Below are 13,783 nucleotides of genomic sequence, written 5' to 3'. Positions count from 1 at the left end.
TAGTAGAGTTGCAAATTTGGATCTGAGGGAATATCTTTTCGGAAAAGAGTACCGAAGGGCATACTTTTTTGAATGTCAGCCCGAACATCCTCTACACCATTCATTTTCAAACATGAATCTTAAAGCAAGGATATTAGCCAGCTTTCCTTTTCGTTCGAAATACCACCACATCGTTGCAAACGTTGGTTAAATGTGTTGCTTCGTCCATTCCCTGCCTTCGAGCGTCATTGCACGTCTTGAGTCCATGCTCCCTCGACTTGTGTTGTGATAAAGGAATGTGTGCATGCTGTGGTCGGCAGGGGATAACTAGGTACCTAAGTAACTGAATCGTTGATACTGAGTGTTTTCGCCATGGCAAATACATTTTTCTATGAATCCAATGTTCCAAATTAATATACGATGGCACATTTGTGTAAGATAACGTTACAAATTCACAATGTTTTGAATATATGATACCGAATGATTTTGCCATGGCAAATTCAGTTTTCCCAAGTATCCAAAGTTCAAATTAGTATAACCATGGGAAATTTGTGTAGCAGTCACATGGTAAATTCATATGTGCTCAACAGATGCTACTTAATGTGTTTTGGCATGGCAAATTTCATGTATCCTGTACAAAATTATTCCACAAGTCGCAATGATCTACATAGTATCTTTTCATTTGAATTTGCCATGGTTTTGCCATGATCCTTGGTTGTACTTGCCACACATCAAAGATGTTTTTTCTGACCATGGCAAATTAGCAATGCTAGCCATATGACAAGTTAAGTTGTGATAAAGGAATATGCTCAATTTATCGGTAGATTCCCGGTAAATCTCTTGTCCGAGTGATAAATCGGTCCAAAAGATAAACAGCGGTGATATGGCATAATCTTATCTGTGACACCTCCCCCCTCCCGAGTAGTCGTAAATGAGACGATAAATCGCTGAATCGGACATTTTTTTGACCAATAGTATTTTCACTATCCCACCCATGGCAAATTCATCTTTTTTGTACCATGGCAAAAAAATTGTTTGCATCATGTCACCTTTATTTTTTACCTCAACCACGTCAACGTTTTTTTGTTTCTGCAGAGGGAAATTTATAGGATCACATTGGTGAATTCATATGAATATATAGTTTGCCATGTGTAGGATCACATGGAAAATTCATATGTGCTGAATAGATGATAACGAATATTTTCTCCGTGGAAAATTCAGCTTTTCCCACGACTCCAATATTCAAATTAATATAGCATGGAAAAAAATTTATAGCATCACATGGTCTATTCATATGGGATGAATATATACTACTAAACATGTTTGCCATGGGAAAATTCTGTTTATCCTGTACAAAATTATTCTACAATTGGACACGTCGTAGTATCTTTCTTCTTCAATTTTCCATGTAATATGCATCTTTTTTTTCAAGATTATTGTAGTTTTTGCCATGATTCTTGTTTGTACTTGCCACAGGTCAAATCATAGATTATTTTTTCTGACCATGGAAAATTTGTAGTATTGGCCATACTATAAGTTAATTTGCTTTGCAATGGAAAGTATTAGATTTCTTTTTCTAGATGTCATATTTTAAAATATACTTTTTGCCATGGAAATTTTACTTTTTAACCATGTCAAAGTAATTTTATCTGACCATGAAATTTCCATTATTTCACCCATGAAAAAGTCGTAATTCTTACCATGGAAATTTAATTTTTGGACCATGGCAAACTTTTACATTTGCACCATGCCACTTTTCCCCCTCAACCATGGCAAAGTTATTTGTTTTTTACCATGACAACTTTTGTTAGTTTTGACCATCATAAATGTATTTTCTTCGTCCATGGAAAATTTACTATTTTTAAAGTGTGGCAACATTTCTCATTTGATTATATGCCATGGCATTTTTACCTTCACATACATGACAAATTCACATTTTCCATACATGGAAACTTTTACTTCTATCTCTCAAGGCAATTCTACTTTTTCACTTGGCATTGCAAATTAAGTTCACATCCACGATAAATTTTACTTTCATCGCTTCATGGGAAATTTTGATGAACCATGGCAAATATCATTACATAATCCACGTGATCTTCTTTTGTTCTCGACCACTATAAATTTATTTTACTTTTGATTTACTTTTTTGGACCATGGTAATTTTTTCATAGCATGGCAAAGAAGAACTAGTCTTGGCATGGAAAACTAGTTTTTAACTAGACCCCACAAACTTATTACATCTACCATGCCAATTTTAGTAATTGACCATGGAAAGTTTACTTAACATATCAAGGCAGTTTTTGTTTGAACGATCACGGAAATTTTAGTAAAAGACCATGGCAAATTTAGTTTCTGGATCCTATAAATTGCCTTTTATGAGGCAGTGGCATTTTAAGTTTCTTGCAGATTGTATTTTGTGTTTCATGTCAAATTATTTTTCTTTCGCATCTATGTCAAAACCTTATTTTTCTAATGGGGACATGGCAACTTAAGTTCATGGAGCATGCCAAATGCAGTTATGGGGGCTTGGCAAATTCTTTTATTTTTTTTCATAACAATGGCAACAAATTGCTTTCTTTGATGCGAGAATGGCAATTCAATTGCATGGAGCATGCAAATTGTAGTTTATGGGTCATGGCATTTTTTAAAAATATGAATACATTTTCATGGAGTTTTTTCAAAACTGAACATGTCAATTATAAGTAAACCGCGATGGAAATTTTTAATAAGCATATGCCATGGCAAACTTTTTCATATTTTTTGATTTTTTACATACACGACAACTTTATCATAAATACCATGGAAAATTTAATTAACATACGATGGCAAATGTTCTATATGAATTTGCCATGTAAACAAAATGGTAATTGTTTGCTTTGTACTATGTTCATTCGGATTTTTCATGGTTTTTTGCCATGCTCTTTATGAACATCTTTTTGCCATAACATTTTGTGTCCTTCTGAGCATTATGAGAGATATTGTTACAATACTTTTGCCACCTTTTAGAAAAAACATCAATTTTGTTGTAAAACTTGTCATTGATATCGTGGCAAATCGTAAAGTAGTTGGGGGCAATTCGAATGGCAATTGTTTTACGAAATTTTCAATTGCATAAAAAATCATGGCATTTTTAGTATAACGGGTGTAGCATAGTCATCTGGATAATAGAAAATTCGTATTTATTTATTTATTTGTTATATCTTGGCACTATATGCCTCACCACATGGCAATTTTTCCGTATGTACATCTTGGTCAGTTTTTGTTCCTTTTCTATGCTTACAACATAATGAGGTTCAAACACAAGTTTAAGCCTTGTCTAAGAAAACTACGCTTTTTTGGGCCCAACTAGAGGCTCCATCGGAATTTTTAGAGTGGTTAGGGCATCTCTAGCAGACCCCGTATAAAGCCAACCCGTAAAAGTTGTTTACAGTTCGCGGAAAAAGGATTTTGCCGGCCGGCACAGATAGAGTGAGACCCTGCAAAACGGAACCATAAAAAGGATATTCGCAAAAGATGCTTTTGTTTACGGGTCGGCAATCCGGGGTCTGCTCGACCGTCGCCGTGTCGACCCGCAAACCAAAGACCCCGTAAATCAGAATTACTAATGTGCAATACAAGTAAAATGTCAATATTACAATACAATAATCATCTAAAGTACAATAATTATTCAAATCACCGTAGCAAACTAAATAATTCAATACAAACTTGTCCTGTATACCAATCACACATGAATGAAATGTAAATGAATGAAAAAATGGAATGTGTTACTGCCCAGCCCTTTGCCAATGGTTCTCAATAAAATCCTTCTCAAGTTGACAGTGAGTGTTTGCATTTTCAATCTCCTTGTAAGTGTGAAGAAAAGCTCTAATTCGGTTAGGGTCTCTAGCTGGTTTGACACGGCTCCCTTCAAACCCGCGACATTTCTTCTATGAGTAAAATATCGACAATTGGCGTCACAAGTTTGAAATATTTTTACAAGGAGGGGTCTGTGCATACGGTACCTTCTCCGAAAGAGGTGCGGCGGGTTTGTTGGATTGACCGCAAAGTAGTCTTGGATCAACATCTCGTTTCCGAGATGGCAATTTCGAGGAATGCAAAGACGACCGAAGGTCGATCCTCGCCGCCTCTTTCGTGTCTCGTCTTCGTGCTCCTTCACGGCAAGGGCCATCCACCAAACTTTGCTGGCGAAATGTGAGAAGCATCGTCTCAACATCTGAGTCATCCGAATCGGATGAATCCTCAAGCAAAAAATTCTCGCACAGGCTCTACTCCATCTCTGGCGGTGGCTCTCCGGCCATGATGGATTGGCGGATCCAGGGGAGCCGGTGCAGCGGCTCGGCAGAAGAGGGCAGGGGTGCCCCCACGGCGCAATTCATCCTGCAGATTTGTCACGCCCAAGATGCGACCCTATCCTCAATTTGGCACGAGGGCCTCGTCAGGGATAGAAGCGCATCTCGTCGTGTCGCAAGAATGAATATCGTTACAAGTACATGTACTGAAAAGAAGAGATATATAGAATTGGCTTACACTCACCACAAGCTACATCAGAGTCACCTCGGTACATTACATATTCATCATGAGTAAGAGCAGGGTCCGACTACAGACGAAAATAAACGGCAAAAGAAGAACGACGTCCATCCTTGCTATCCCAGGCTGCCGGCCTGGAACCCATCCTAGATCGATGAAGAAGAAGAAGAAGAGGCAACTCCAAATGAACAATCAACGCGCTCGCGTCAAGTACCCTTTACCTGTACCTGCAACTGGTGTTGTAGTAATCTGTGAGCCACAGGGGACTCAACAATCTCATTTCCAAAGGTATCAAGACTAGCAAAGCTTAATGGGTGAGGTATGGTTAAGTGGTGAGGTTGCAACAACGGCTAAGCATATATTTGGTGGCTAAACTTACGAGTACAAGAATAAAGAGGGGGGAGATCTACGCATAACGGACGTCACTACAGATGATCAAAAGAATGATCCTGAACACCTACCTACGTCAGACATAACCCCACCGTGTCCTCGATCGGAGAAGGAACTCACGAAAGAGACAGTCACGGTTACGCACACAGTTGGCAAGTTTTAATTAAGTTATTCAAGTTATCTAGAACCAGTGTTAAACAAAGTTTCCACGTTGCCACATAACCGCGGGCACGGCTTTCCGAAAGATTTAACCCTGCATGGGTGCTCCAACTAGTCCACCACAAATTACCACAAGCCGCATAGAAATCCTCAATCACGAAGCTCGCGATCTCGTCGGATCTCCTAGTGGAAAACCTCAACTCTGAGATTACCCAAAGCATCACCGGAATCCCGATGCACAAGATATCTCGTCAAAGGTAAAACTAATCCAGCAAGGCCGCCCGACGTGTCGACGATCCCGATAGGAGTCGCGTACCTCGTTCTCAGGACACGACGGATGAGCGATGGTTACCACGCCAAACACCGAGTTGCCCCGGGTAGCGTTAATAAGCTGCTCTGTTTTGGACCAACACTCATGAGGAGCACTGGCCCGGGGGTTGATTAAATTATCCTCGGGGTCCGGAAAGTCCCTATGCAATTTTATTAGGTGTTTAGGCAAATGTAGTACCAATGTTGGGCCTTGCCAGACCAGCTTTAATCTAAAAAGAATTATCAAGGGGGTCCCCATAACGACCCCGATCGTGTTAGGAGCGCTCATTTATGGAACATAACACCGGTAGCCGGTAACTAAAGGGGGGCAAAGGTGGAACAAAACACCAGGCTAGAAAGGCCGAGCCTTCCACCTTTTACCAAGTATATAGGTGCATTAAATTAAATAGTATTTAATATGGTGATATGACAAGGAACCCATGTTTCACATGGAAGCAACTACACCTGCAACTAGCAACGCTAACAACAGGGTTAAGCAAGCAGTAACATGGCCAATCAGTGGTTTGCTAGGTTGAACAGGTTCAAGGTTTCATGGCATTGTTGAGAGGCTGAATTTAACAGGTGGTAGGCAACGAGACATAAACGATAGAAGCGACAAACTAGCAAGGCAATGATAGTAATGGTATCTGGGGAAATGATCATCTTGCCTGAGATCCCGCTTGGAAGAAGAATGCCTCCGTGAAGCAGACGAACCGACGTAGACGAACGGGTCCTCACATCCGACACGCTTGCGGGACTCTATCGATACGGAGGAAACGGAAACAAGCATCAACACACGATATATTCATCACACGATACACAACACATATGATGCATGAGCTACTGAATACATGCAAGTCACGGCATGACAAATCACACAATCAAACACTACACATTAAGTGATGTTCAATATGCACGAGTTGCATATTGACGAAACTCCACGTTAATTATTTAGTTCACTCCCGGTTATCTAAACGGCAATAATAATGTTGCCAAACATGCAAGAGGTGAAGCGGAAATTAAGCTACCTATCTAGGCATTTTAAGTGAGGTCGGAAATGACATATAGCACCTCCGAGACGACCTCACATGTTAATTTACAATTCTGTCCAGATCTGAACTAATGCATTTAATTGGTTGTTAAACAGCAAAACAAATAGGTTCACGTGATTTTACGCGTCAAGGCAAGCAATCTACACGTAAAGAACATCTCCAACGGAGCTACGGAACAAAAGATACAAGCACCGCAAGATATGATGGCATGAATGCAAAATGTGTACAACGGCGGCTACGAGCACTTCAAAACATACGAACAGCAAGAGAAAATGAAACTACACGAGATTCTAAGCAAGTTTGATGTAGGACACGATCAAAACGGAGCTACGGTCCGAAAACTACGAGCAAAAACAAGAAAACACTACAATCTGCCAAAATCAGTCACATAGCACTTTCTACGCCCCATAACTACGGCTACACAACTCCGGTACGCTCAAGCAAGGCATGGCACGGAAGAGGGCAAGAAGCACTACTACGAACAACAAACAACAACTAGCATGGCAGCAAGGAGCTCTAGGAAAAGAAGACACAAAATGGCATCTCACGCACTATTTCAGACTTAGTGAAAATTACACCTCGTGATAGTGCAGTTTTCGATCTGAAGCAATATTGACAGCAGCAAAAACTATAGCTACAGGACTCCAAATGACATGAAACTTAACAGCATGCTAGAGAAACATAAGGGGAACAACAATCTCCATTGGACCAACCTCAAAAGAGCTACGGATCTAAAGATGCAAGCAAGACAAGACAGCAACAAAAATATTACAGATTCCAGACTTAGAAATATTTCAGCTCCTCCAAATCAGCACTATTTCTAGCAACTTGAGGGCAGCCAAACCACAACTAAACATGCATTTCTATTGCAACTAAAAATACCAGGGGCTAAACAAAACATCGAAGATCAACTCCCTAGTTGACAACTAATTCAAACGAGGCTCGAAATAAATCTTACGAATTAAACAAAAGGGCATCACGACAAAATATCTCGCGAACTAACTTCCTCAAAAGCTAAAACTAATTGTACAGAAAAATCCATGGGATTTTTCTACCCCGAAAACATATAAAATATGTGGGGCTTGCAACACCAAATAATGCCACACATTAAAGCGGGAGAAATAAACCTAGACACGAAAAATAATCTAACGGGCAATCCCTACACGCAAAAATACAAATGACAGCTCTAAAATACATGGAAAATAGCTCCCTAGAGCATGGACATTTATCCTACGTCATTCGAACAACCCGGACACGCGCGAAAAATAACTACGAATCAGAACCTATCGTAACAGCACGCAAAACAAAGCATTAGGCACCCTAAACGGCGTTAAACAAATATGCATGTTTCAAAATCATATTCTACGTGAAATTCTACACCAAAACGATATATAACACGTCTCAAACCGGCTTACGGTTTAAAATCTACGGACGTTCTAAGATATACCTATTTTCCGGAATATAAACAATTCCGAAAAACAACCTAAAATGCCTAATGGGCCGAACAGGCGCAAAATAGATAAAAAGATGCTCAGGCGGGGGGAAGGTCCTCACCTTCGCGGGCCAAGAGTAGGCCGGCCTGGGGCGACCTGGGCCTCGCGTGGGGAGGCAGGCCTGGGAAAAACCGGCGGCCTGCTGGAGCTTGGCGCTCTGGCCTGGGCCGAGACGCGGAGGCGAGATGGGCCGGTCGGGGCGGAGGCTGGGCCGACGCGGGGCCCACGGGGCGCTGGAGCGGGAGGTCCCGTCGAGCTCGGTTCAAGGCGACGGCGGATCTGGCAGCTCGCGCTGCTGGCGGCGCTGGCAGGATCCGCTGGGACTGCGCGAGGCGTTTGGGGCTGGGCCGACGGCGGCTGATGGCGGTGCTGCCGGTGGCCGGAGCTCCGGTCTGCGCGGCGGCCGCCGGCGACGCAGGGGCTGGCCACCCGGGCACGCGACGGAAGGAGGCGACGGCCGGCGACGACGCGAGACGGGGCAGTGGCCGCTGCCGGCGGCGGGAGACGCCAGGAGGCGCGGCGAGCTCGGCATGCGGTGCTGGCGGCGGGGCAGCTGGAGGCGGGGCGCCGGCGGGGAAGGCGCGGGGCGCGGGAGGCGCTGGCCGGCTCGTGCTCGGCAACGGGAGGCAGGGAGGAGCGGCGGCGCTCGGGCCGAGATGGGCTCGGGCGGGCCGCGCGCGGGCCTAGCGGGCCGGCGGCAGGAGGAGGGAGACAGGTGGGAGGAGAGAGGCTAGGGTTTGGGACGGCGCGGATCCCGAGGTGGCTAGGGTTAGCCATATTAGGCAGGTTAGGGCGTCTATTTATAGGATGGGGCTAGGTTAGGGGGGGTATTTGGGGGTTTTTCGACCCTTCGGTCGCGTTCGTGCGGTCCGATCGGAGAGGCGGGTTAGGGTTAGGTGTGTAGAGTGGCGTTGGCTAAGATGAGAGGGAAGTGGTGCGGCGCGGCATCGACTTTTAAAACACCGACAGACGTCCGACGAATAACCGAAGACGGTGCCGCTACGGTCGACCGTTCGGGTACCAGGCGGTCTCCGATCGCGACGAAATTCGACAGGCGGCCTAGCTAAAGCTAATCGCGACCGCACGTCAAATCTCAACCCGATCAGAGAAAGTTTTAAACGCACTTTTTAAAAACAGGGTTTCGACGGTGCCGCGGGTGCGTGCGTGTGCGCTCGGACTCGGAACGGACAACGACGAGGACCGGCAACTACTAACGGATGCAAGTTTTTGAAAACGGGCGGCAACGGAGATGCCGATGCAATGCAGATGATGCGCATGATGCGATGATGATGCGGCAACTGAAAATACCCACACGACGAAAACGGAAAGAAAAGGGGAAGCTTCTGGAACGTCGGTCTCGGGCTGTCACAAGATTTGGCCGAAATCGCTGGCAGCGGACGAGCAGGACCAATGATGGGGCGGCGGTGGAAGGGGGTGGGAAAAGGCGCGGGCTGAAATGTCCCTCCCGCCAACCGCTTTTCTCGGATACAGGACACCGTATATGCGAAACGGAAACTTGTGTTTTCGCAGGTCGGGTACGGGATTTTGCCGCACCCCTCAAAAAAGTTTACGGGTCGGATGCGTTTGCGGGGTCTGATCGGGCAGTAATTTCCGAACAAACCCGTATTTTGATGGTTATTTTGCGGATCGGGACATTATACGGGGTCTGCTAGAGATGCTCTTAGCGTGGGGGCTTGCAAGTGAAGCAATCGTTCGTTCCCCGAGCAAGCACGGTCAAACGGAGTTAATTTGCATTTTCTTGTTCTTCTTAAAATCAATAAATTGCTAATTTCCCTACAACACGCAAGCACAGTCAAACGTAGTTAAATTGCATTTTTTTTCTCGCATTGATTGAAAAATGAAAAAACATTGATTGATAATGCATTGAAAATGTTAGAAGAAGAATTATGCTAGCAAAGTTGAAGAAAACAAAGGGCATTTATTTTGAAACGGATGGACTACGTATTAATATGCACTCACCCTGTCCCCAAAATATAAGGCATATAAATTCTATGTTGTGTGAAACTTTTCAAGTTTGACCAAATTCATGAAAAAATTGTCAATATCTATAATACCAAATAAATAAGTCACGCATTTAACTATATAGTTCGTAATTGTTTGTGAATCTATTGTATAGGAAATCACATTTCAGCTACGAGCATTCTTTCCTCTCCCGCTCCCTCACCTATGTGACATGCGACAATGACGATTGGTTCCTACTCCCTAGCGAGTCTGAGGGACCCCTCTTCCTCTGTACGTAGCTCATCGGGGGACCCTAGGGATTAGGTCCCAAGGTGGTAAGGTTAGGAACAAATTTAGGGATTGTCTCCATTCATGGATGGCAAGACGTTAGTCTCATCGTTAGTGTGAGTAAAATATCCCTACCTTGTCTTCGTTTTTGTGATGCTTCTTCATGTCGTTGGTAGGTGAATGGAATATGGTGTATCCCTAGATCTATATCCACTGACTTGTCAGGGGAGTGTGTGATATTGGTGTTTCTCAACTTTGTCAAGCCAAAACTAGAACATTCCATAGACCCTTTGTGATTTTTTCTCCTCTGGACCAACGATTTGCAACGTAAATCGTGGCTGATGGCGTCTTCTTATCTACAACTTGTCAACCGTTGCTTTTACGAGCTCTAGATTTAAATGAACAAGTTTGTTCCATTGAGACGAAGGGCAAACACAGCAACGAGTTCCGAATGGAATGAAAGTTGATGGATGCAGAAGGAAGACAAATTTGAACATCCTCAATGGTTTGGATGTATTTTTTCCAAACTTGGCAAATGTGCTTGTAGTGGTTTATGTTTATTCGTATATGGTCTTTGGCCTTTTTGCGGAAAAGACCACCTTGGTACGGTAATGAGATGTGCCATAGAACTTTCTACCGCTCCCTACGTAATTTCAATTATTCGTATTATATTCTGATACAGCAGGAGTATTATTCTTGTTCAGAAATTATTTTTATATTTATCCACAGTTTTGACTTAGATCCGGTGACATGTCATGGGCATGTTACCGATGAACAGCAACCTAACATGCCCCTCTCTTTCAGCCATCCGATCGAGATCAACGCCAACGGTGCCCACGCTGCAAATAGATGAACGAACAGTGCCGGTGCCACATGACCATCATTGTAGGGTGCTGTACAGTAGACACCTACAGTGTTTTCGCTACAGCATGTGATCTAGGTTGTTCATTTTCAATCCAACGGCAGCGTTAGACTTTGACATGGCATGTCACTGTATCTCTGCCCAGGCAGGCTTTGGTCGTTAGCCATAGAGAATCCCGATAGAGCTAGCGACACCGTGGCAGTTATCTAATGTTTTCCTCCCTGTCCAACCGGTGACATAGGAGTGCTTTGTTTAGGAGGCGTCTGCGCGACTCGCGTTGTCCTGGCTCGGCAACTTGGTGGTGAGAGGCGCAAGCGCTCCCCGATCTCTTTCCAACTCCAAGCGCCTTATTTGGCAGGATTGGTGAAAGGGAGATATGTGCTCTTGTACTGCATAACTTAACTGTGCCCGATTTCAGTTTGTACGAGCACAAGTGCTGGAGACACACAGGAAAGAGGAAAAAGTTACCAACAGGAGTGTGCATGCATGCTCCACGTTATACTGGTCCTATGTTGACTCAGTTAAGGTAGTAGGTACTCTTTGTGTGGCGGCATCTGCAAACATGGGTCATCGTAAATAATAAACGAAGGTAATAATAAACATACAAATGTTTGTAGACGTACGCAGTCAGTCGTGTGTTACTATTTTTTTTTTTAATTACTGGATTCGAATTGAAAATTAAAGAGAACTTCCGGGGAAAAAAATGTATATATGTGAAGCTCGATAGAAGGTGAGGGACATACGTAGCCGCAAAAAACTAAAAGCCATTCGCTCGGGAAAACGCGCCAAAGTTTTGATAGAGAGGTGTAGCCCGTACAAGAGGACAAATCTCAACAATTCAACCTTCAACAGCCACCTATCTTGACCACACCCTTACGATCACAAAATTCCACCACAAAAATGACATCATTATCATCACCAAGGAAGAAAACCCCCGGCCCTGCAGATCCCATCCGCACACCACACATCTCTAAACGCACGCATGTACACAAAAAAGGGAAGAAAAATTTAACCTCGTCCTAGTGTAATTTTACAATCTTGTGAAGGAAACACAAGAGCGGCAAAGCATTGGCCCAAACAGCACCGGAAAATATCGATCGGATCACGACATGACGCGCGCGCGAGAACTGAAAGGCGAACGAATTTCCACTGGATTTCTTGCCGGCATGCATGATTGGTTAGACCTGGCTGTTGGCCGCCGCCGCCGGCTCGACGCGGGTCTGCGCCGACCTGAGCATGAAGCCGCCCACCGACTTGTCGTGCTCGTCGTCGTCGTGGTAGACGTAGGCGAACCCGCCGTGCCTGGTCAGGTCCATGCCGGCCATCTCGTCCTCGGCCGAGATGCGGAGCAGGCCCAGCTTCTTGAGCGCGAAGAAGAGCGGTCCCATGGTGCAGCTGACGAACCCGGCGATGACGAGGATCTGCACGATGTGCGCCGCCAGCAGCCGCCCGCCGCCGCCCAGGAACAGCCCGTACGGCCTGCCGGGGCCGTAGATCTCCTCCACGTACTGCCGCTTGGCGAAGAGCGCCGTGAAGATGATCCCCCAGGCGCCGCATCCGCCGTGGAGCTGCGCGGCCTCCAGCGGGTCGTCGTACTTGAGGCGGGCGGCGAGCGCGTTGAGCCCGATGAGCACCCAGGCGGACACGAAGCCGCAGATGACGGCGGCCCACGGGTCGACCACGCTGCAGCCGGCGGTGATGGCCGCGAACCCGCCGAGCAGGCCGTTGCAGACGTCCACCACGTTCCAGTGCCCCGTCTGCAGCCGCTTCCCGAACAGCGTCGTCAGCGCCGCCACGCTGCCCGCCAGCGTCGTCGTCACGGCGGTGCGGCCCACGCCCGACCACTGCCCGTGGATGCTCCCCGGCGGCCCGTACGACTTGAGGATGGTGACGAAGGACCCCGGGTTGAACCCGTACCATCCGAACCAGAGCAGGAAGGTCCCCAGCACCACGAGCGACGCGCTGTGGCCCTTGAGCGCCACCGAGCGGCCGGCGTGGTCGAACCGGCCGATGCGGGGGCCCTCGATGAGCGCGCCCCAGAAGCCGGCGATGCCGCCCACCATGTGCACGACGCCGGAGCCGGCGAAGTCGATCACCCCGGACTTGAAGAGCAGCGGGCCGGACGTGCGGGCCGCCGAGGCCCAGCCGTCCACGGACCAGATCCAGTGGGACACGACCGGGTAGACGAACCCGGTGAGGAAGGCCGAGTAGATGAGGTAGGCGACGAACTGCGTCCTCTCGGCGATGGAGCCCGAGGTGATGCCGGCGGCGGCGATGGCGAAGGCCCACTGGAAGAGGAAGAAGCTGTAGTCGAAGCCGGTCTGCGGCATGTCCTTGAGGCCGAAGAAGTGCTTCCCGATAAACCCGTTGGACGGGGTGCCGAAGGCGAAGGCGAAGCCGAAGAGGTAGTAGAAGAGCGCGCCGGCGGCGGCGTCGAGCACGTTGGTGAGCATGATGTTCATGGTGTTCTTGGCCCGGACGGAGCCCGCGCAGAGCATGGCGAAGCCGAGCTGCATGGCGAAGACGAGGTAGGCCGAGAAGAGCAGGTACGTGGAGTCCACCGCCGACGTGGTGTCGGCGAACCTGTTGCACAGGTAGTCCGTGGCGTTCGCCGCCGCCGCACCCAGCAGCGGCCCCAGGTCCGCCGCGCACGTCGCCGACATCTCCGCGGCGGCCCCTCTACTTGGGAAAGTGGTTGGTGTCCGGCGATCGGAATCGGGAAGCGCGCGGCCGGGAATGGCGTGGTGAGCAGGCTGGGGGGA

The 13,783-nt window shown here is 46.7% G+C and overlaps 1 protein-coding gene across 1 annotated transcript; it reads right to left on the bottom strand.

The window, feature by feature from the left end:
- Positions 1–11,788: 11,788 nt before the first annotated feature.
- Positions 11,789–13,783, bottom strand: LOC123427217 (ammonium transporter 1 member 1). Its single transcript, XM_045111213.1, has one exon. It carries the CDS (start codon positions 13,682–13,684, stop codon positions 12,200–12,202), a length of 1,485 nt encoding a protein of 494 aa, XP_044967148.1. The 5' UTR covers positions 13,685–13,783; the 3' UTR covers positions 11,789–12,199.

The sequence above is a fragment of the Hordeum vulgare genome, chromosome 2H, assembly GCF_904849725.1.
Source record: "Hordeum vulgare subsp. vulgare chromosome 2H, MorexV3_pseudomolecules_assembly, whole genome shotgun sequence".
NCBI classification, from domain to species: domain Eukaryota; kingdom Viridiplantae; phylum Streptophyta; class Magnoliopsida; order Poales; family Poaceae; genus Hordeum; species Hordeum vulgare.
Note: the sequence above shows the minus strand (reverse complement) of the source record. Positions and strands in the feature narration are given on the sequence as shown.

Bases quoted from the DNA above. Each gene is read 5' to 3' on its own strand.
- LOC123427217 (XM_045111213.1), bottom strand. From the start codon at position 13,684: ATGTCGGCGACGTGCGCGGCGGACCTGGGGCCGCTGCTGGGTGCGGCG.